The sequence below is a fragment of the Nerophis ophidion genome, linkage group LG21 (assembly GCF_033978795.1).
Source record: "Nerophis ophidion isolate RoL-2023_Sa linkage group LG21, RoL_Noph_v1.0, whole genome shotgun sequence".
Taxonomy (NCBI): Eukaryota; Metazoa; Chordata; class Actinopteri; order Syngnathiformes; family Syngnathidae; genus Nerophis; species Nerophis ophidion.
In genome coordinates this window covers 9904249-9925918 of record NC_084631.1, presented here as the reverse complement: position 1 = coordinate 9925918, position 21670 = coordinate 9904249, and the positions used below count along the sequence as shown (strand labels likewise).

The following is a 21670-nucleotide window of genomic DNA, read 5'->3' as shown; positions in this document are numbered from 1 at the left end:
TGCCACTGACTCAAAAAATTTCAACACTGACTCATTCTTATCTTGCGCTAGCATTAACATTTTCCCGGTTTTCCCAGAATTTTGGCGGCTTGTGCACATAGGGCTTTCACACCCAATTCCTACTGGAGTTGCAAATTATGTTTCTTATTATCATCATTATTATTATTTGTTTCGTTATTGTTATTATCATTGTTAATATTATTATTATTATCATTATTATTATTAAAATTTCCATTATTATTATTGTTTTTATTATTATTATTGTTAGTATTTGTATTGTCATTATTATTCATATTATCATTATAATCACCAACATTATTATTTATATTATTATTATATTATTATTATTATTATGACAATGTTTACTTTTTGTATTATTATTATTGTTACTTATTTTATTATCATTATTAACATTAACATTATTATTATTATTTTACTGTTATTATTACAGGTGTTATTATAAATATATTATATTATTAATATTATTATTTAAATTAATATTATTATTGTTGTTATTATTATTATTATTATCATTATTTTATAATTATTATTGAAATACTTAATTTCCTTTATCATTATTGTTTTCATTAATGCCATTATTATTATTTTTATCATTATTATTATTATCATCATTATTAATGGCACTAACATTATTATTATTACTATCATTACTATTAAAATAATTATTATTATTATCATAATTATTATTTATACCATCATTATTACTATGATTATAATTGTTGTTGATAGTAACATATCATTATTATTATCATCATCATTATTATTGTTATTATTATTACTATCATTACCAATATTATTATTTATATTGTTATTATATCATCATTATTATCATGACTATTTTTACTATTTGTATTCTTCTTATTTTTATTATTATTGTTATTTATATTATTATTATTATTATTATTAACATTATTAATACTGTATTATCATTTTTATTATTATTTTACTGTCAGTAATTATTACAGGTGTTATTATCAATTTTATATTATTAATATTAGTATTTACATTATTATTTTTGTTATTATTATTATAATTATCATTATTTTATAATTATTATTCAAATAATTAATTTCCTTTATCATTTTTATCATTAATGCCATTATTATTAATTGTATCATTATTATTACTATCATCATTATTAATGTCACTAACATTATTATTATTACTATCATTACTATTATTAACATTATTATCATTATTAACATAATTATTATTTCTATCATCATTATTACTATGATTATAATTATTGTTGTTAGTAACATCATCATTATTATTATTATTATCATCATCATTATTATTATCATCATCATCATCATTATTATTACTATCATTATTGTTATTATCACTATTGTTGTTATTACTATTATTATTATTATTACTATGATTATTTTTTGTAAGTGGCAAAGAGAAAAGTGAAAGAAAGGCATTGGTTGGCCCCCACCTTGTGGATTGTCGGCGCCCGAGGATCTGTGCCGACGTCGACCACGTAGACCCGCGAGGAAATGAGCGAGGGCAGGATGAGGCGGTTGCGTTTCTTGGAGGCGTCGCCGAAGCAGCTGCTGCAGGCGTTCCATCCGCTGTGGTGGAGCTCGTCGTGAAGGTTGGGCATCGGCAGGCGGTGGACCACCTTAACCCGGGAAAAGGTCAGAGGTCCGGTCAGGCCGGGTCACGGGAAAAGAAAAACAGGATGGGGAGGCGTGTCCTCACCTGGCAGTACGACGGAGATTTGGGGTCAACGTCCACCGTGGCCAGGTAGTCGGCTTTGCGGGTTGGCGTGTTGCGGTAGATGCACGGCAGGTACACTATCTCCTCACGGGGACCTTCATACACACACACACACACTTGAACACACTATTGTGCATGTGCGCACACACACACACACACACACTGACTCGCATGCACTCACACATACTGTACAAACTCTTACATGCACACATGTACATGCTCACAAACACACATGCAAACAGACATTTGTTCACTTACACACACACACACACACTTTGACTCGCATGCACTCACACACACACATTTGCATGCACACATGCACATGCTCACAAACACACACATGCAAACAGACATTTGTTCACTTACACACACATACACACACACACACACTTTGACTCGCATGCACTCACACGTACACACTTGCATGCACACATGCACATGCTCACAAACACACACATGCAAACAGACATTTATTCACTTACACACACACACACACACTTTGAATCGCATGCACTCACACATACACACTCTTGCATGCACACCTGCACATGCACACAAACACACATGCTCACAAACACACATCTAAACAGACGTTTCTTCACTTACACTCACACACAAACACACACACACGCACACTTTGACTCGCATGCACTCACACGTACACACTCTTGCATGCACACGTGCACATGCTCACAAACACACACATGCAAACAGACATTTGTTCACTTACACACACACACGCACGCGCGCGCACACACACACACACACACACACTTGAACACGCTATTGTGCATGTGCACACACACACACACTTTGACTCGCATGCACTCACACATACACACTCTTGCATGCACACATGCACTCACAAACACACACATGCAAACAGACATTTGTTCACTTACACACACACACTTTGACTCGCATGTACTCACACATACACACTCTTGCATGCACACCTGCACATGCACACAAACACACACAGGCAAACAGACATTTGTTCACTTACACTCACACACACACACACACACACACACTTTGACTCGCATGTACTCACACATACACACTCCTGCATGCACACCTGCACATGCACACAAACACACATGCTCACAAACACACATCCAAACCGACGTTTGTTCACTTACACTCACACACACACACACACACACACACACACACACACACACACACACACACACACACACACTTTGACTTGCATGCACTCACACATACACACTCTTGCATGCACACATGCACATGCTCACAAACACACATGCAAACAGACAATTGTTCACTTACACACACACATGCGCGTGCACACACACACTTGAACACGCTATAGTGCATGTGCACACACACGCACACTTTGACTCGCATGCGCTCACACATACATACTCTTGCATGCACACATGCACATGCTCACAAACACACACATGCAAACAGACATTTGTTCACTCACACACACACACACACACACACACACACACACACACTTTGACTCGCATGCACTCACACATACACACTCTTGCATGCACACATGCACGTGCTCACAAACACACACATGCAAACAGACAGTTGTTCACTTACACACACACACACACACACACACACACACACACTGACTCGCATGCACTCACACATACTGTACAAACTCTTACATGCACACATGTACATGCTTACAAACACACACATGCAAACAGACATTTGTTCACTTACACACACACACACACACACATTTTGACCCGCATTCACTCACACCTACACACTCTTGCATGCACATGCTCACAAACACACAGAGGCAAACAGACATTTGTTCACTTACACTCACACACTCTCACACACACACTTTGACTCGCATGTACTCACACATACACACTCTTGCATGCACACATGCACATGCTCACAAATACACACACGCACGCACACACACACTATCGTGCACACACACACACACACTCTGACGCGCACGCACACACAAACAGGGGTCTCACCCTTCATGGCGTCCAGCGGGGTGCGGTACCCCGGTCCACATCCTGAACAGCTGGCTGAACACAAAGGGGGTCAAAGGTCACATGAGGACAGGACTGGGCTTGAGGGGTCAAAGGTCATGGACGGAGGCCAAGGTACAACAATTGCATGGGTCGTAGCAGGTCAGACTTATGCAAGACCCCCCATACACACGCACACACACACACACACACACACACACACACACACACACACCTGGAAGCGCGTGTGCGCAGCAAGTGGCGTGAGTGTCATGTGGTGCACGTACGTGATGGCGAGCACTCACCCATGACGACTTCTCCTGGTGGCAGCAGATCCTCCGAAAATGAGCGCCGGCGGCCCCCAAACGGCTGCTCTTATGGTCCCGAGCACACCAATGAGCCGCGAGGGGCTGACCTGGGAGCAGAAAAGAGTGGGCGGGGCTTCCTGTTGGACTCTTGTTTTTTTGCGTCTCAGGCGAGTAACTGACTTGAAGCTCAAAATGTGCCGAGTCATCTGCAGCACTTAAAAAAAACACATTGGAGAACAGGTGAAAAGTGACTGGAGGAACCACATTTTTCAGTTTGTCTTTTCTAACAGGTGAGTTAAAGGGGAACATTATAACTATTTCTGAAGGGTTAAAACCGAAAAAAAATCAGTTCCCGGTGGCTTTTTTTTTTTTTTTTTCTTCAAAGTTTTTCTCAGAATTTTACCCGTCACACAATATCCCGAAAACCGGCTTCAAAGTGCCTGATTTTAACCATCGTTATATCAATCAATCAATGATTACTTATATAGCCCTAAATCACTAGTGTCTCAAAGGGCTGTACAAACCACAACAACATCCTCGGTAGAGCACGCATAAGGGCAAGGAAAAACTCACACTCAGTGGGACGTCGGTGACAATGACTATGAGAAACCTTGGAGAGGACTGCATATGTGGGCTACCCCCCCCTCTAGGGCAACCGAAAGCAATGGATGTCGAGCGGGTCTAACATGATACTGTGAAAGTTTAATCCATAGTGGATCCAACACGACCGTGAGAGTCCAGTCCAAAGTGGATCCAACACAGCAGAGAGAGTCCCGTCCACAGTGGAGCCAGCAGGAAACCACCACAAGCGGAGGCGGATCCACAGTGCAGGGATGTCCCCATAGGCGAGCGGTCCATCCTGGGTCACGACTCAGGACAGCTAGCACGTCATCCATGGCCAGTGGGACAGAGGAGAAAAAGAAAAGAAACGGCAGATCAACTGGTCTAAAAAGGGAGTCTATTTAAAAGGCTAGAGCAGGGGTCACCAACCTTTTTGAAACCAAGACCTACTTCTTGGGTACTGATTAATGAAGGGCTACCAGTTTGATACACACTTGAATAATTTTCCAGAAATAGCCAATTTGCTCAATTTACCTCTAATGAATAAATCTATATGTACTTTATATTAAAAAAAATGGGTATTCCTGTCTGTCATTCAGTCTTACATTTTTTTTTCCTTTTACGGAAGTTTTTTTGTAGAGAATAAATGATGAAAAAACACTTAATTGAACGGTTTAAAAGAGGAGAAATAAGGAAAAAAAGGAAAATTAAAATTTGAAACAGTTTCTCTTCAATTTTGACTCTTTAAAATTCAAAAAGAAGAGGAAAAACTAGCTAATTTGAATCTTTTTGAAACAATTAAAAAAAGAATTTTATGGAACATCATTAGCAGTTTTTGCTGATTAAGATTAATTTTACAATTTTGATGACATGTTTTAAATAGGTTAAAATCCAATCTGCACGTTGTTAGAATATATAACAAATTGGACCAAGCTATATTTCTAACAAAGACATATCATTATTTCTTCTAGATTTTCCAGAACAAAAATTTTAAAAGAAATTCAAAAGACTTTGGAATAAGATTTTAATTTGATTCTAAAGAGTTTCTAGATTTGCCAGAATATTTGTATTTTATGTTAATCATAATAAGTGTGAAGAAATATTTCACAAATATTCTTCGTCAAAAAAACAGAAGCAAAAATGAAGAATTAGATTAAAATGTATTTATTATTCTTTACAATAAAAAAAATAAATATACTTGAACATTGATTTAAATTGTCAGGAAAGAAGAGGAAGGAATTTAAAAAGGTATATGTGTTTAAAAATCCTAAAATAATTTTTAAGGTTGTATTTTTTCTCTAAAATTGTCTTTCTGAAATAAATGAATTGATTTAATCAATTAAATGAATTTATTTAAACGAGTGAAGACCAAGTCTTTAAAACATTTTCTTGGATTTTCAAATTCTATTTGAGTTTTGTCTTTCTTGTAATTAAAAATGTCGAGCAAAGCGAGACCAGCTTGCTAGTATATAAATACAATTAAAAAATAGAGGCAGCTCACTGGTAAGTGCTGCTATTTGAGCTATTTTTAGAACAGGCCAGCGGGCGACTCATCTGGTCCTTACGGGCTACCTGGTGCATGCGGGCACCGCGTTGGTGACCCCTTGGCTAGAGTATACAAATGAGTTTTAAGGTGAGACTTAAATGCTTCTACTGAGGTAGCATCGATCCACCCGTCCATTTTCCTATGACGTCAACCACAAACAAACATGGCGGATAGAACAGAAAGGTATAGCGACATTAGCTCGGATTCAGACTCGGATTTCAGCGGCTTAAGCGATTCAACAGATTACGCATGTATTGAAACGGATGGTTGTAGTACGGAGGCAGGTAGCGAAAACTAAATTGAAGAAGAAACTGAAGCTATTGAGCCATATCACGACAGACAGCGGCAACGAGGACGAATTCGGCGTTCGCCCTCTAACCAACGATTGCATCTTTTGACCACTGGTGCAACTTGAATCCGCCGATTGGTATGTGTTTGTTTGGCAATAAATGTGGATGAGGGAAAGGCTGGATGCAAATATAGCTACAAATGTACATACAGCTAGCCTAAATAGCATGTTAGCATCGATTAGCTTGCAGTCATGCCGTGACTAAATATGTCTGATTAGCACATAAGTCAATAACATCAACAAAACTCACCTTTGTGATTTCGTTGACTTTATTGTTGGAAATGCTTCTGCTTTGAGTGTCGCAGGATATCCACAAGATATTTTCGCTCACAGCTTTTTGGCAGTGTAATTATGATTTAGTATAATTACACAAAAAACACAGAAAGAAAGCCGGCATTAGTCAAATGTTTTAACACAGCAACATCTGTCTTTCTCTTTTTGTTATTTTCTGATAAAATCAATTTTTTTGTCCCACTTATGATGAAAACTAAAAGAAAAATGTTTTTTTTTTCATGAGCTTTGTGTTGAATGTCTGGGTGGGGGTCCTGCTGTAGAAGAATTGTACCCAATTCACAGATCATATACAGTATATAGCAGGGGTCACCAATGCGGTGCCCGCGGGCACCAGGTCGCCCGTAAGGACCAGATGAGTCGCCCACTGGCCTGTTCTAAAAATAGCTCAAAAAGCAGCACTTACCAGTGAGCTGCCTCTATTTTTTTAAATTGTATCTATTTACTAGTAAGCTGGTCTCGCTTTGATTGATATTTTTAATTCTAAGAGAGACAAAACTCAAATGGAATTTGAAAATCCAAGAAAATATTTTAACGACTTGGTCTTCACTTGTTTAAATAAATTATTTTATGTTTTTTCTTTGCTTCTTATAACTTTCAAAAAGACAATTTTAGAGAAAAAATACAACCTTAAAAAGGATTTTAGGATTTTTAAACGCATACCTTTTTACCTTTTAAATAATTTCTTCTTTTTCCTGACAATTTAAATCAATGTTCAAGTATTTTTTATTAATATTGTAAAGAATAATAAATACATTTTAATTTAATTCTTCATTTTAGCTTCCGTTTTTTTTACGAAGAATATTTGTGAAATATTTCTTCAAACTTATAGTGATCAAAATAAATAAAAAAATATTCTGGAAAATCTAGAAAATCTGTAGAATCAAATTTAAATCTTATTTCAAAGTCTTTTGAATTTCTTTTAAAATTTTTGTTCTGGAAAATCTAGAAGAAATAATGATTTGTCTTTGTTAGACATACAGCTTGGTCCAATTTGTTATATATTCTAACAAAATACAGATTGGATTTTAACCTATTTAAAACATGTCATCAAAATTCTAAAATGAATCTTAATCAGGAAAAATGACTAATGATGTTCCATAAATTATTCTTTTAATTTTTTCAAAAAGATTCGAATTAGTTAGTTTTTTTCCTAATTTTTTTCCGTTGAATTTTGAATTTTAAAGAGTCGAAAATGAAGATAAACTATGTTTCAAAATTTAATTTTAATTTTTCTTGTGTTTTCTCCTTTTTTTAAATCGTTCAATTAAGTGGTTTTTTCATCATTTATTCTCGACAAAAAAACCTTCCGTAAAAGGAAAAAAAATGTACGACGGAATAACAGACATTTTTTATATATATATATATATATATTTATACATACATATAGATTTATTTCCATCCATTTCCTACCGCTTATTCCCTTTCGGGGTCGCCTATCTCAGCTACAATCGGGCGGAAGGCAGGGTATACCCTGGACAAGTCGCCACCTCATCGCAGGGCCAACACAGATAGACAGACAACATTCACACTCACATTCACACATTTAGTGTTGCCAATCTACCTATCCACAGGTGCATGTCTTTGGAAGTGGGAGGAAGCCGGAGTACCCGGAGGGAACCCACGCATTCACGGGGAGAACATGCAAACTCCACACAGAAAGATCCGGAGCCTGGATTTGAACCCAGGACTGCAGGAACTTCGTATTGTGAGGCAGACGCACTAACCCTTCTGCCACCGTGAATAGATTTATTTATTAAAGGTAAATTGAGCAAAATTGGCTATTTCTGGCAATTTATTTAAGTGTGTATAAACTGGTAGCCCTTTGCATTAATCAGTACCCAAGAAGTAGCTCTTGGTTTCAAAAAGGTTGGTGACCCCTGGTCACCTTAAAACATTCACATGTTGCACAATGAGATGTAAGCACGGGATACAGTCTGCAACTTTTTGTCTGCAAAATAAATCATTACAGGATTTTTATGAGCATGTTTGTAATCTAGTAACTGTATTTCATGATTAATAACAAGGCCGGTACTAGGCAGGCATAAATGAGGTGGCTTCATGTGCACACGCTGTTCCGTCAGGCTCCGGAACTTTTTTTCTCTGCTAATGCAATGTGTGGAGTCTCACTCAAGCAGCTTAGGCATCTCACAGGGGAGGAGCCATGGTATGGAGGCAGAGTGGAACACAAAAGACAACACCCCGCGTTACGAGGGGCGGAACATACCGCTGTACCTAATCAATCAGCCTGACCTGCCGCCAGCTTTGCAGCTACAAACTTTTCTCAAAGGGGAACATTATCACCGGACCTATGTGAGCGTCAATATATACCAGGGGTCGGGAATCTTTTTGGCTGAGAGAGCCATGAAAGCCAAATATTTCGAAATGTATTTCCATGAGAGCCGTATAATATTTTTTTTAACACTGTATACCGTATTTCCTTGAATTGCCGCCGGGTATATAGTATGCGCTTGCCTAGAATTACTGCCGGGTCAAACTCGTTTCGCAAAATAATTATTTTTACTAGCGCATGTCTAGAATTTCCACCGGGTCCAACTCGTTTTGCCAAATAATTAGCATATGCCTAGAGTTTTCGCCGGGTAAAACTCGTCAAGGCACGAGTGACACTTCACCTGTCATCATTTTCAAAATGGAAGAGGCTGATTTCAATCATTTGAAATCGCATAAAGGGAAGAAGATTAAGAGCTATTCAGTAGGATTTTAGGTCCAAGCTATTGAATATGCTAAAAAGAACAGTAAGCAGCTATGTTTTATTAATATACCGTAGCTGCGTGTGTCAAATAAGAGTTATTAAATGTCTCCCGCCTCACGGTTGAAGAGGGCGCTAGTGATCATTCTTGCGACTACTCGGCTGCAGAAGAAGTGACAACAATTGTCAATTAATTGTTAATTGCTTGCACTTTTAACATGGAGGATTACATATAAAAAATAAAACAGTTTTCTAAACTGGACATTCAATCGAAGCAGCGAGAAAGAGAGACTTTTAAAACTGAAGAAAGATAAGGAAGACTTCTGTAAACGAGTTATCGATGCTTTTGATCAGAAGGAGCTGCGCGTGGACTTAATTTATAAGTAAAGGTAAGACCATAATAACCTTTTTATTTTTTTTTAAATGTGCTTTTCATGATGGTATCCTTACATCACACTCAAATTTATAAGCGCAGGCCTAAATTTACCGCATGCCTTTGGTAAACACCGGAGTGAGAAGAGGTTTTAAATTAATTAGCGCCCCGACGGCAATTCAAAGAAATACGGTACAACTAAAAGCGTGCATTTTTAAGTAAGAAAAACATTTTTAGAGTACAATAAGTCTCTTATTCTTTTTAATAACACTGTTATTCTAAAGTTAACCAATAAGAAATATAATACTTCTTACCATTAATGCGACATCTTGGACAAGTGCGATAGAAAACGGATGGTTGGATTAAAATGCATAAGAATGTTTTAAAATTTGATCTTTATTTTTAACACTGTGATTACCAGCGGAATTATTTATTACTTATCGTGTTAAGCAATGTCAGCTAAGATTTATCTGAGAGCCAGATGCAGTCATCAAAAAAAAACACATCTGGCTCTAGAGCCATAGGTTCCCTACCCCTGATATATACCTTGATGTTGCAGAAAAAAAGACCATATATTTTTTCAACCGATTTCCGAACTCTAAATGGGTGATTTTTGGCGAATTAAACGCCTTTCTGTTTATCGCTCTCGGAGCGATGACGTCAGAGCGTGACGTCACCCAGGTAAAAAAGCCAAAATTTTCATTTTCTCAAACACATTACAAACACCGGGTCTCAGCTCTGTTATTTTCCTTTTTTTCGACTATTTTCTGGAACCTTGGAGACATCATACCTCGTGGGTGTGTTGTCGGAGGGTGTAACAACACTAACAGGGAGGGATTCAAGTTGCACCACTGGCCCGAAGATGCGAAAGTGGCAAGAAATTTGCTGCCAGACCCCTATTGAATGTGCCGGAGTGTCTGCACATTTTACCGGCAATGCTAAGGCGGACATGGCACAGAGATGTATGGATAACCTGCAGATGCATTTGCAAGGATAAAGTCAACGAAATCACAAAGGTGAGTTTTGTTGATGGTGTTGACTTATGTGCTAATCAGACATATTTGGTCGCGTCGTGACTGCCAGCTAATCGATGCTAACATGCTATTTAGGCTAGCTGTATGTACATTTGAAACTATATTTACATCCAGCGTTTCCCTCCCCCCACATTTAATGCCAAACAAACACTTACCAATCGACGGATTTAAGTTGATCCAGTGTCACCAGATGCGAAACTTCCGATGGTTGGTCTGCACATTTTACCGGCGATGCTAAGGCAAAGATGGCCGAATAGCGTCGATAGCCATTCGCTCAATAGCTTCAGTTTCTTCCTATATTTCGTTTTCGCTATCTGCCTCCATACTCCAACCATCCGTTTCAATGCATGCGTAATCTGTTGAATCGCATAAAGGGGAACATTATCACAATTTCTAAAGGGTTAACAACAATAAAAATCAGTTCCCAGCGGCTTGTTTTATTTTTCGAAGTTTTTTTCTAAATTTTACACCTCCCGGAATATCCCTAAAAAAAGCTTTAAAGTTCTTGATTTTCGCTATTTGCGATGCAACTGTCCATTTCCCTGTAACGTCATACAGTGCTGCCATTACAAACAACATGGCGGTTACCACAGCAAGATATAGCGACATTAGCTCGGATTTAGACTCTGATTTCAGCGGCTTAAGCGATTCAACAGATTACGCATGTATTGAAACAGATGGTTGGAGTATGGAGGCAGATAGCGAAAACAAAATTGAAGAAGAAACTGAAGCTATTGAGCGAATAGCTATTGACGCTATTCGGCCATAGCATGGGTGTACCTAATGAAGTGGCCCATAGCATGGCGTCCTTATTAGCATCGCCGGTAAAATGTGCGGACCAAACGATCAGGACTTTGGCATCTTGTGACACTGGAGCAACTTAAATCCGTCGATTGGTAAGTGTTTGTTTTGCATTAAATGTGGGTATCTAGTTTCAAATACATACAGCTAGCGTAAATAGCATGTTAGCATCGATTAGCGTAGCAAGTTAGCATCGATTAGCTGGCAGTCATGCCGCGACTAAATATGTCTGATTAGCACATAAGTCAACAACATCAACAAAACTCACCTTTGTGATTTAGTTGACTTAATCGTTGCAAATGCATCTGCAGGTTATCCGTACATCTCTGTGCCATGTCTGTCTTAGCATCGCCGGCAGACACTTTGGTACATTCAATGGGGGTCTGGCGGCAGATTTCTTGCCAGTGGTGCAACTTGAATCCCTCCCTGTTAGTGTTGTTACACCCTCCGACAACACACCGACGAGGCATGATGTCTCCATGGTTCCAAAAAATAGTCGAAAAAACGGAAAATAACAGAGCTGAGACCCGGTGTTTGTAATGTGAAAATAAATATGGCGGATGTGTTACCTCGGTGACGTCACGTTCTGACGTCATCGCGAAAAGACCGATAAACAGAAAGGCGTTTAATTTGACAAAATTCACCCATTTAGAGTTCGGAAATCGGTTCAAAAATACATGGTCTTTTGTCTACAACATCAAGGTATATATTGACGCTTGCATAGGTTTGGTGATAATGTTCCCCTTTAAGGAAGTGTGAATTGGAAAGGACTGAGAACCCCGGGTGGGAGAGATTTATGTTTGTTAATTGAGACTTTAAAGGCCTACTGAAACCCACTACTACCGACCACGCAGTCTGATAGTTTATAGATCAATGATGAAATATTAACATTGCAACACATGCCAATACCGTTTAGTTTACTAAATTACAATTTTAAATTTCCCGCGGAGTTTCCTGTTGAAAACGTCGCGGAATGATGACGCGTGTTTGTGACGTCTCGGGTTGTAGCGGACATTATTTTCCAGCCCGATCCCCGCTAAAAGTCGTCTGCTTTAATCGCATAATTACACAGTATTCTGGACATCTGTGTCCCTGAATCTTTTGCAATTTGTTCAATTAATAATGGAGAAATCAAAGTACAAAGATGGAGGTGGGAAGCTTTAGCCTTTAGCCACACAAACACATGGTCTTTCCTTGTTTAAAATTCCTGGAGGTGAAGCTTTACTATGGATCAGAGCGGTCAAGCGAACATGGATCCCGACTACATGTCAACCATTTTTCGGTGAGAAAATTGTGGTAATAAGTCGCGCCTCTTACCTGAGACATCAGCGGAGCTTCCGTCCTGCTGCAGCTGCTGTGACTTCCTTCAGAGACTCTGGCGTCAACACACCCGTAGCCACACCCTTGCGACTTTCAGGTACTATTTAATCTCACTAAAACACAAGCAATACTATAGGAAGATAAGGGATTTTTCAGAATTATCCTAGTAAATGTGTCTAGTAACATCTGAATCGCTCCCACAATCGCCTTTTTTTTTCTAGTCCTTCACTCTAAATTTCCTCATCCACAAATCTTTCATCCTCGCTCAAATTAATGGGGAAATTGTCGCTTTCTCGGCCCGAGTCGCTCTCGCTGCTGGTGTCCATGATTATAAACAATGTGAGGATGTGAGGAGCCCTACAACCCGTGACATCACGCGCACATCGTCTGCTACTTCCGGTAAAGGCAAGGCTTTTTTATTAGCGACCAAAAGTTACAAACTTTATCATCCATGGAAGCAGCAATATACAATTATTGCCAGGCTTCGCTCCCGTGTAAGGGGGGGAGCACAACAAGCATGTTGAAACAAGTGCAGGCCGCGCATAACCTGAAAGTTTGAGAACCGTGGAGAAGCAGCGGGAGAGACGACGAAGAACGCCCCTCTTCTGCCAGCTGCCCGAGTCCCAGCTACAGTGGCGGTGACGCCGGTGAGTAACTAACGTTAACTGTTGAAGGTTAATTTGCATATCTGCTCACTTGTAGTCACGTTACCTCTTATGTCAACCAGGACAGCGGGGCGGTTTAGCTCGGTTGGTAGAGCGGCCGTGCCAGCAACTTGAGGGTTGCAGGTTCAATTCCCGCTTCTGCCAACCTAGTCACTGCCGTTGTGTCTTTGGGCAAGACACTTTACCCGCCTGCTTCCAGTGCCACCCACACTGGTTTGAATGTAACTTAGATATTGGGTTTCACTACGTGAAGTGAAGTGAAGTGAATTATATTTATATAGCGCTTTTCTCTAGTGACTCAAAGCGCTTTACATAGTGAAACCCAATATCTAAGTTACATTTAAACCAGTGTGGGTGGCACTGGGAGCAGGTGGGTAAAGTGTCTTGCCCAATGACACAACGGCATTGACTAGGATGGCGGAAGCGGGAATCGAACCTGCAACCCTCAAGTTGCTGGCACGGCCGCTCTACCAACCGAGCTAAACGTAAAGCGCTTTGAGTCACCAGAGAAAAAGCGCTATATATATATAATTCACTTCACTTCACTCTCGTCCAAATGCAAAACCCAGTAACTAAATTTTGGTCAGAACTGAGCTGATAATAATTTTGGAGTTCCTAGGTGATATGCTTTACATTAGTGTATGCGATATTGTCATTTGTTCCGTAAGTAAGCTGTTACGCGCATGGCAGGACCTAGCAACTGCCACATAACCGCATAGATACAACAGAAAAACCTAGTATCTCAAGGGACCAATCGGAGCTTCTTTGTCAGTCGCCTTATTGTCTTTAATGAGACATTTGCACGAATGGGGGCCGACGGTCAACCTGATTCTGTGATATTATGGCACGAGGGGATATTTGGAAGATTGGCCCAGGACGTTGCAAGCACCTTCATTAAATGTATTGTTCTTGATTCTTCCCCTTGCATACTCTTTTGGGCAGATAACTGTGGAGGTCAAAATAAAAACTGGACGCTGTACACGGCTCTTGCCCAATGTGCAAACGCAGAATGGGGCCCACCTGAGATTGTGATAAAATATCTGGAGAAAGGGCGCACGTTCAGGAGAGCAGATTTAATCCATGGCTCAATCGGCAAGAAAATGAAATCTCAAGAAAACATCTATACGTTTCATGACTTTGTAGATCTTTGTAAGACAGCATCAAGATGGATTGGTTTTCCTTCGTTTTCGCAAAATCAGCTAGAAGTGAGTTACTAGGTTTTGCCTTTGGACGGCAGAGCAGTAATGTTAGCAAGACCAACATTACTGGCTAACGATAACGTTAACGTGAGCCTTTTTGTATGTGTCTGATAACGTTAACGTTTCTTGTAATCTAAACCACGACAGATAATAAAAGTGAGCTTTTGTTCAACCAAATATTGTGTTTTTTTTCCATATACAATCAATCAATCAATCAATCAATCGTTTATTTATATAGCCCTAAATCACAAATGTCTCAAAGGACTGCACAAACCATTACGACTACGACATCCTCGGAAGAACCCACAAAAGGGCAAGGAAAACTCACATCCAGTGGGACGCCAGTGACGATGCTGACTATGAGAAACCTTGGAGAGGACCTCAGAAGTGGGCAACCCCGCCCCTCTAGGGGACCGAAAGCAATGGATGTGGAGCGGGTCTTACATGATACTGTGAAAGTTCAATCCATAGTGGCTCCAACACAGCCGCGAGAGTTCAGTTCAAAGCGGATCCAAGACAGCAGCGAGAGTCCCGTCCACAGGAAACCATCCCAAGCGGAGGCGGATCAGCAGCGTAGAGATGTCCCCAACCGATACACAGGCGAGCGGTCGATCCTCAACAACTTATCTGGACTCGATAAGAGAATCGATAAGGAATGGGTTCGATAAGAGGATTCGATAATAGGCTCGAACTCGATAATTCCTTATCAAACATCATCCCTACTCACAAGAAAGCCGTTCAACTGTGGAGGAGTTGGCGGCCTTATTAGAGAACCACCAAGTGAGTGTAGAGATGCTGAGAGCCACCCGTATGGAAACGGCCAGAGCAACCGGGGAAGAGAGGCTAGGCCGCGACCGCCGGAGAGCGCCATCGCCGCGAATGTGTTACGTATGTGGACATCTGGACCCCATGTCTTGGGTGCGCCCGGAACGTGACCGTGATGTGTCCGTGGCCCCAGCCCCCAGCTCAGATGCGGTCAAACAATGCCTCCACACGGGGAGTGGACGACAAAAGCATGCCAGCCTTCCAGTAAAGATCAGGGGGCCGATGCAAATGCATTGCTTGACATTAGTAGCGCTCTGACCCTGGTGCACACAGACCTGGCCGGACCCCACAGCGAGGAGACCATCCCAGTGACGTGTGTACATGGAGATGTCCGCCAGTATCCGGTGAGCCATATACGCATTCAGACACCTCGAGGTGCTGCACTGGTATCAGCTGGAGTGGTACAAAACCTGCCAGTTCCACAACTCATCGGGTCCGACTGGGTACTCTTTGGCCGTTACTGGACCCCAGGCTAATTACTAGGTGTCGTTTCACGGCACCGTCAAGGCCGCAACCTTGGATTCAAACTTACAAGGCCGCTTGCCGCTTGCCCCGCGTTTAGGCCCTCGGAGAAAGTCCCGCTAAGTGACAGCTAGGTGAGCCCTAACACATTAGATGAGCTAGTAGCCCTGCTTGAAAATGACCAAGTGCAAAAATGTTGAAGACACCTAAGTGTGAACCAGCCTGCCACCCGGTGGGGGAAGAGCGTAATGGCAAAGAGAGGAGAAGAGTGGCTTGCACCAGTAGATTAGATTCGATTAGATAGTACTTTATTTATTCCGTCAGGAGAGTTCCTTCAGGAAAATTAAAATTTTCAGCACAATCCCATTCAAGTTTAGACAAACATTACAGGGAGACAGAACAGGATCGCTGACGGGTCTGTCAGCTTCCAGCGCCCCTTACAAAAAAGATGAGATACAGGTAAACAAGGAGGGGGAATAGAAGATTTAAACAAAATAAAAATAAAAAACGGTCTTAGCCTGGGCCCTGGAGAGGAGGTGCAGACTGAGGCCAAGGGAAAAAACAACAACTCATAGCCATGGTACACATCCCTCTTCCATGTGTGTAAGAGGGAAACATCAAACATCAAAGAACACAGAGGACATTAAAGACATTAAAGCAGCAGATACAACCAGACACTTCTACATACAGCTATGAATAAAAAGTAAAATAAACATATCCACTGTGGTGGCCTCTGTGGTGTTCCACGCCATCGTCCGCTGGGGTGGAGGGAGCATGGCCAGAGGCAGGAGCAGACCCAACAAAGCAACCAAGACAGCCGACTCCACTCTCGGCCAGTGTCCAGTCCGCATGAATGAGCGAGGATACGTCCAAGGTGACTGAGGTGTCCGACACCTGCTCACCCAGCCAAGACACCGCGAAGCCTCTCCGTCCCAGCGCTCAGTGCTAGCTCCGCAGCCCTGTCCCCTCATCCGCATCTCCTCCAGTCCCTCCAAAGCGACTCCAGTGTGGCAGACACCCAGCTGCTGGTCTCCATGGCCAAAAGGCTCCCGGGAGGCAGATCCAGAAGTCCACAAAAAAAAAAAAAAAAGCACCACAGAGGTCACGAAAGTGACACCCCTTGTCACACAGTCCCAAAGGGTCCCGGACCAAAAGGCAAAAAAATATAATAAGACATGAAAACAGGAGGGAAACACAAAAGGATGACACAAGAGCACAGAGCTCCTGCCTACAGCAGCCACTACAGCAGCGCCATCTTGGAAAAAAAAAGTAGCCCAGAGATTGCCTCCATCATTTAGTTACGAGAATAGCGTCTTTGATGTGTGGCTGCAGGCGAGTGACGTCAAAGAGGAGAGGGAGCGGTCGCCGAGGGCGAGGAGTGGCTAGTGTGTTGTGTGGGATTTGACTGTGTGCAAGACGTAAATAAAGAGCCATGATTTGCCACTAATAGCTGGACTGGTCGTTTTGCCCTGGAGTCCGGAATTGTGAAGACCCACTGAAGGGTGTTGCCCCGAGAATCCATCGGCCCTGGAGAAGTGTCTCCCCTGCGCTCCTTGACTGCGGTCTAGGCGCCGGAAGCAGGAAAGGTGCAACAATATGTAAAAGCACAGGTGCCACGGACCTGAATCCCACCCCGCCAAAAGGTGCTATGTGTGTGGCAAAACCACCTGTATTGGGACTTTCTAGAGGTCGGGACGTCAGTATGGAAGCTGCATCGGAAACCCCTCGCCAGAGCCTGTACGTCACATCCTGCTGGGCCCACGAACAAACAAGACGAGCCATCCTGCCGGTGAGAGTGGGAGGGTTAGGTACGACGGATCCATCACACTGGTGCGGGCGGATCTGGCGACCACCGTCGAGAGAGAGAGATGGTTGAGACGTCCAGCAGGACCCAACCACCTCCTTACATCTGCAGACACCGAGAGGTGAGACCACAGTCCTGGCTGGTGTGATCCAGAACCTCCCTGTTCCACTGGGAATTGGAACCGATCGCGCCCTATTTGAACAGGACTGGGCAGTAAAAGTCAGCAAGAGGAGGCCATTGTGGAGGGCAACTCCCAGTCAATCCAGCCTTTAGGAGTAGTGGAACTTCCGGTGAGGATGAGAGGGAAGTCATGAGAGAACCGGAGGCCCGGACCAGCCAGAAGAGTGAAGTATTCTCAGAATTTCCCCAGCTGGACATGGCTAGCACACACCCTGGATACCACCTGTTCCACCTGCTACCATGGGGCAGGCGCTACAGATGCATCAGAGCCAGAACAAACAGGCTCAGAGACAGCTTTTTTCCCCCAGAAAGGTGGCAATAAATACTGATAAAGTTGAGGAATGCTCATCAAACACTTATATGGAACATCCCACAGGTGTGCAGGCTAATTGGGGACACGTGGGTGCCATGATTGGGTATAAAAGCAGCTTCCATGAAATGCTAAGTAATTTACAAACAAGGATGGGGCGAGGGTCACCAATTTGTAAGCAAATTGTCGAACAGTTTTAGAACAACATTTCTCAACGAGCTATTGCGATGAATTTGGGGATTTTACCATCTGCGGTCGGTAAAATCATCAAAAAGTTCAGAGAATCTGGAGAAACCACTGCACGTAAGCGACGATATTGCGGACTTTTGATCCCTCAGACGGTACTGCATCAAAAACCGACATCAGTGCGTAAAGGATATCACCACATGGGCTCAGGAACATTTCATAAAACCATTGTCAGTAACTACGTTTGTTAGCTACATCTGGAAGTGCAAGTTAAAACTCTGCTATGCAAAGCCAAACCCATTTATCAACAATATCCTGAAACGCCGCCGGCTTCTCTGGGCCCGAGCTCACCTAAGATGGACTGATGCAAAGTGGAAAGGTGTTCTGTGGTCTGACGAGTCCACATTTCAAATTATATTTGGAAACAGAGGACGTGGTGTCCTCCAGAACAAAGAGGAAAATAACCATTCGGATTGTTATAGGCGCAAAGTTGAACAGCCAGAATCTGTGATGGTATGGGGGTGTATTAGTGGGTAACTTACACATCTGTGAAGGCACCATTAATGCTGAAAGGTCCATACAGGTTTTGGAGCAACATATGTTGTCATCCAAGCAACGTTATCATTGACGCCCCTGCTTATTTCGGCAACACAAGTGATACAACAGCGTGGCTTTGTAAAAAAAAAAAAGAGTGGGTACTTTCCTGGCCCGCCTGCAGTCCAGACCTGTCTCCCATGGAAAATGTGTGGCGCATTATGAAACGTTAAATACGACAGCGGAGACCCCGGACTGTTGAACGACTGAAGCTCTACGTAAAACAAGAATGGGAAAGAATTCCACTTTCAAAGCTTCAACAATTAGTTTCCTCAGTTCCCAAATGTTTATTTAGTGTTGGTGAAAGAAAATGTGATGTAACACAGTGGTGAACATGCCCTTTCCCAACTACTTTGGCACATGTTGCAGCCATGAAATTCTAAGTTAATTATTATTTGCAAAAAAAAAATAAAGTTTATGAGTTTGAACATCAAATATGTTGTCTTTGTAGTGCATTCAATTGAATATGGCTTGAAAAGGATTTGCAAATCATTGTATTCTGTTTATATTTACATCTAACACAATTTCCCAACTCATATGGAAACGAGGTTTGTAATAGATGCTTTGTCTGTTGCCAGGCAACCAGTGCTGGACAATGCTGATGTGATGAAATGCAGGATGAAAAGTACCCCGACTAGGAGAACGATCTAAGTTGAGTACAATTACTGGAAAATAAAGTGTGCATATACCCCCCCCCCCCCCCCCCCCCCCCACCTTTGTTAAATAAACCCATTTTCTGGAGAACTGATGCCTTTTCAGCGTCTTGGTGTTGGGCAGCTTCCACAGTATATACACTATATTGCCAAAAGTATTTGTCCACCCGTCCAAATGATCAGAATCCGGTGTCTTAATGACTTGGCCCGGCCACAGGTGTATAAAATCAAGCACTTAAGCATGGAGACTGTTTCTACAAACATTTGTGAAAGAATTGGCCACGTGGAACTGTCAGAGGATGCCACCTGTGCAACAAATCCAGTCGTGAAATGTCCTTGCTCCTAAATATTCCAAAGTCAACTGTCGGCTTTATTATAAGAAAATGAAAAATTTTGGGAACAACAGCAACTCAGCCACAAAGTGGTAGGCCACGTAAACTGACAGAGAGGGATCAGCGGATGCTGAAGCGCATAGTGCAAAGAGGTCGCCGAATTTCTGCAGTCAGCTCCTCCAGACCATTAAACTTCATGTGACCTTGCAATTAGCCCACGTACAGTATGCAGAGAGCTTCATGGAATGGGTTTCCATGGCCGAGCAACTGCATCTAAGCCAAAAAAAATCACCAACTCCAATGCAAAACGTGGGATGCAGTGGTGTAAAGCACGTCGCCACTGGACTCGAGAGCAGTGGAGACGCGCTTCTCTGGAGTGATGAATCACACTTTTCCATCTGGCAATCTGATGGACGAGTCTGGTTTTGGAGCTTGCCAGGAAAACGGTAGATATCGGACGGCATTGTGCTGAGTGTGAAATTTTGTGGAGGAGAAATTATGGTGTGGGATTGTTTTTCAGAAGCTGGGCTCGGCCCATTAGTCCCAGTGAAAGGAACTTGGAATGCCACTCAACAATGGCACATTTGCGGATTCTAATTACTGGTTTGCAAAAAATATTTTTAACCCAATTAAGTGAAATTACTTAATCTCCCACGACACGCCTGACTGTATCTCACGGCACAGTGGTTGAAAAACACAACGATAAGTAATGAATAATTCCGCTGGTAATCACAGTGCTAAAAATAACGTTCAAAATATAAAACATTCTCAGGCATTTTAATCCATCCGACTGTTTTCTACCGCATCTGTTCAAGAAGTCGCATTAATGGGAAGAACTATTTTACTCATTATTGGTTAGCTTCAGAATAACAACGTTATTAAAAAGAAGAAGATACTTATTATATTCTTAAAATGTTAGTCTTACTTAAAAATGCACACATTTAGTTGTATTCAGTGTTGAAAAATATTATATGTCTCTCACGGAAATACATTTTATAATATTTGGCTTTCATGGCTCTCTCAGCCAAAAAGGTTCCCGACCCCTGCTCTAGACCAGGGGTCACCAACACGGTGCCCGCGGGCACCAGGTAGCCCGTAAGGACCAGATGAGTCGCCCGCTGGCCTGAATAGCTCAAATAGCAGCACTTACCAGTGAGCTGCCTCTATTTTTTAAAATTGTATTTATTTACTAGCAAGCTGGTCTCGCTTTGCTCAACATTTTTAATTCTAAGAGAGACAAAACTCAGAATTTGAAAATCCAAGAAAATGTTTTAAAGACTTGGTCTTCACTTGTTTAAATACATTTTTTTTTTTTTTTTTACTTTGCTTCTTATAACTTTTAGAAAGACAATTTTAGAGAAAAAATGCATCCTTAAAAAAGATTTTTTAAACACATATACCTTTTTACCTTTGAAATTCCTTCCTCTTCTTTCCTG

At 41.5% G+C, this 21670-nt stretch overlaps 1 protein-coding gene across 2 annotated transcripts in view; it reads right to left on the bottom strand.

The window, feature by feature from the left end:
- selenbp1 (selenium binding protein 1) overlaps window positions 1–21670 on the bottom strand; it is a 42961-nt gene that overhangs the window by 20272 nt on the left and 1019 nt on the right. The window contains exons 2-5 of one of the 2 annotated variants that reach the window (XM_061881866.1): window positions 4037–4146; window positions 3735–3788; window positions 1729–1841; window positions 1463–1648 (exon numbers count right to left, since the gene is read on the bottom strand). In XM_061881866.1, the coding sequence (XP_061737850.1) occupies window positions 1463–1648; window positions 1729–1841; window positions 3735–3788; window positions 4037–4040 (357 nt within the window). In that variant the 5' untranslated portion in view covers window positions 4041–4146. Of the gene's footprint in view, window positions 1–1462; window positions 1649–1728; window positions 1842–3734; window positions 3789–4036; window positions 4254–21670 lie in introns of both variants that reach the window. The other variant, XM_061881864.1, reaches the window with a different exon arrangement.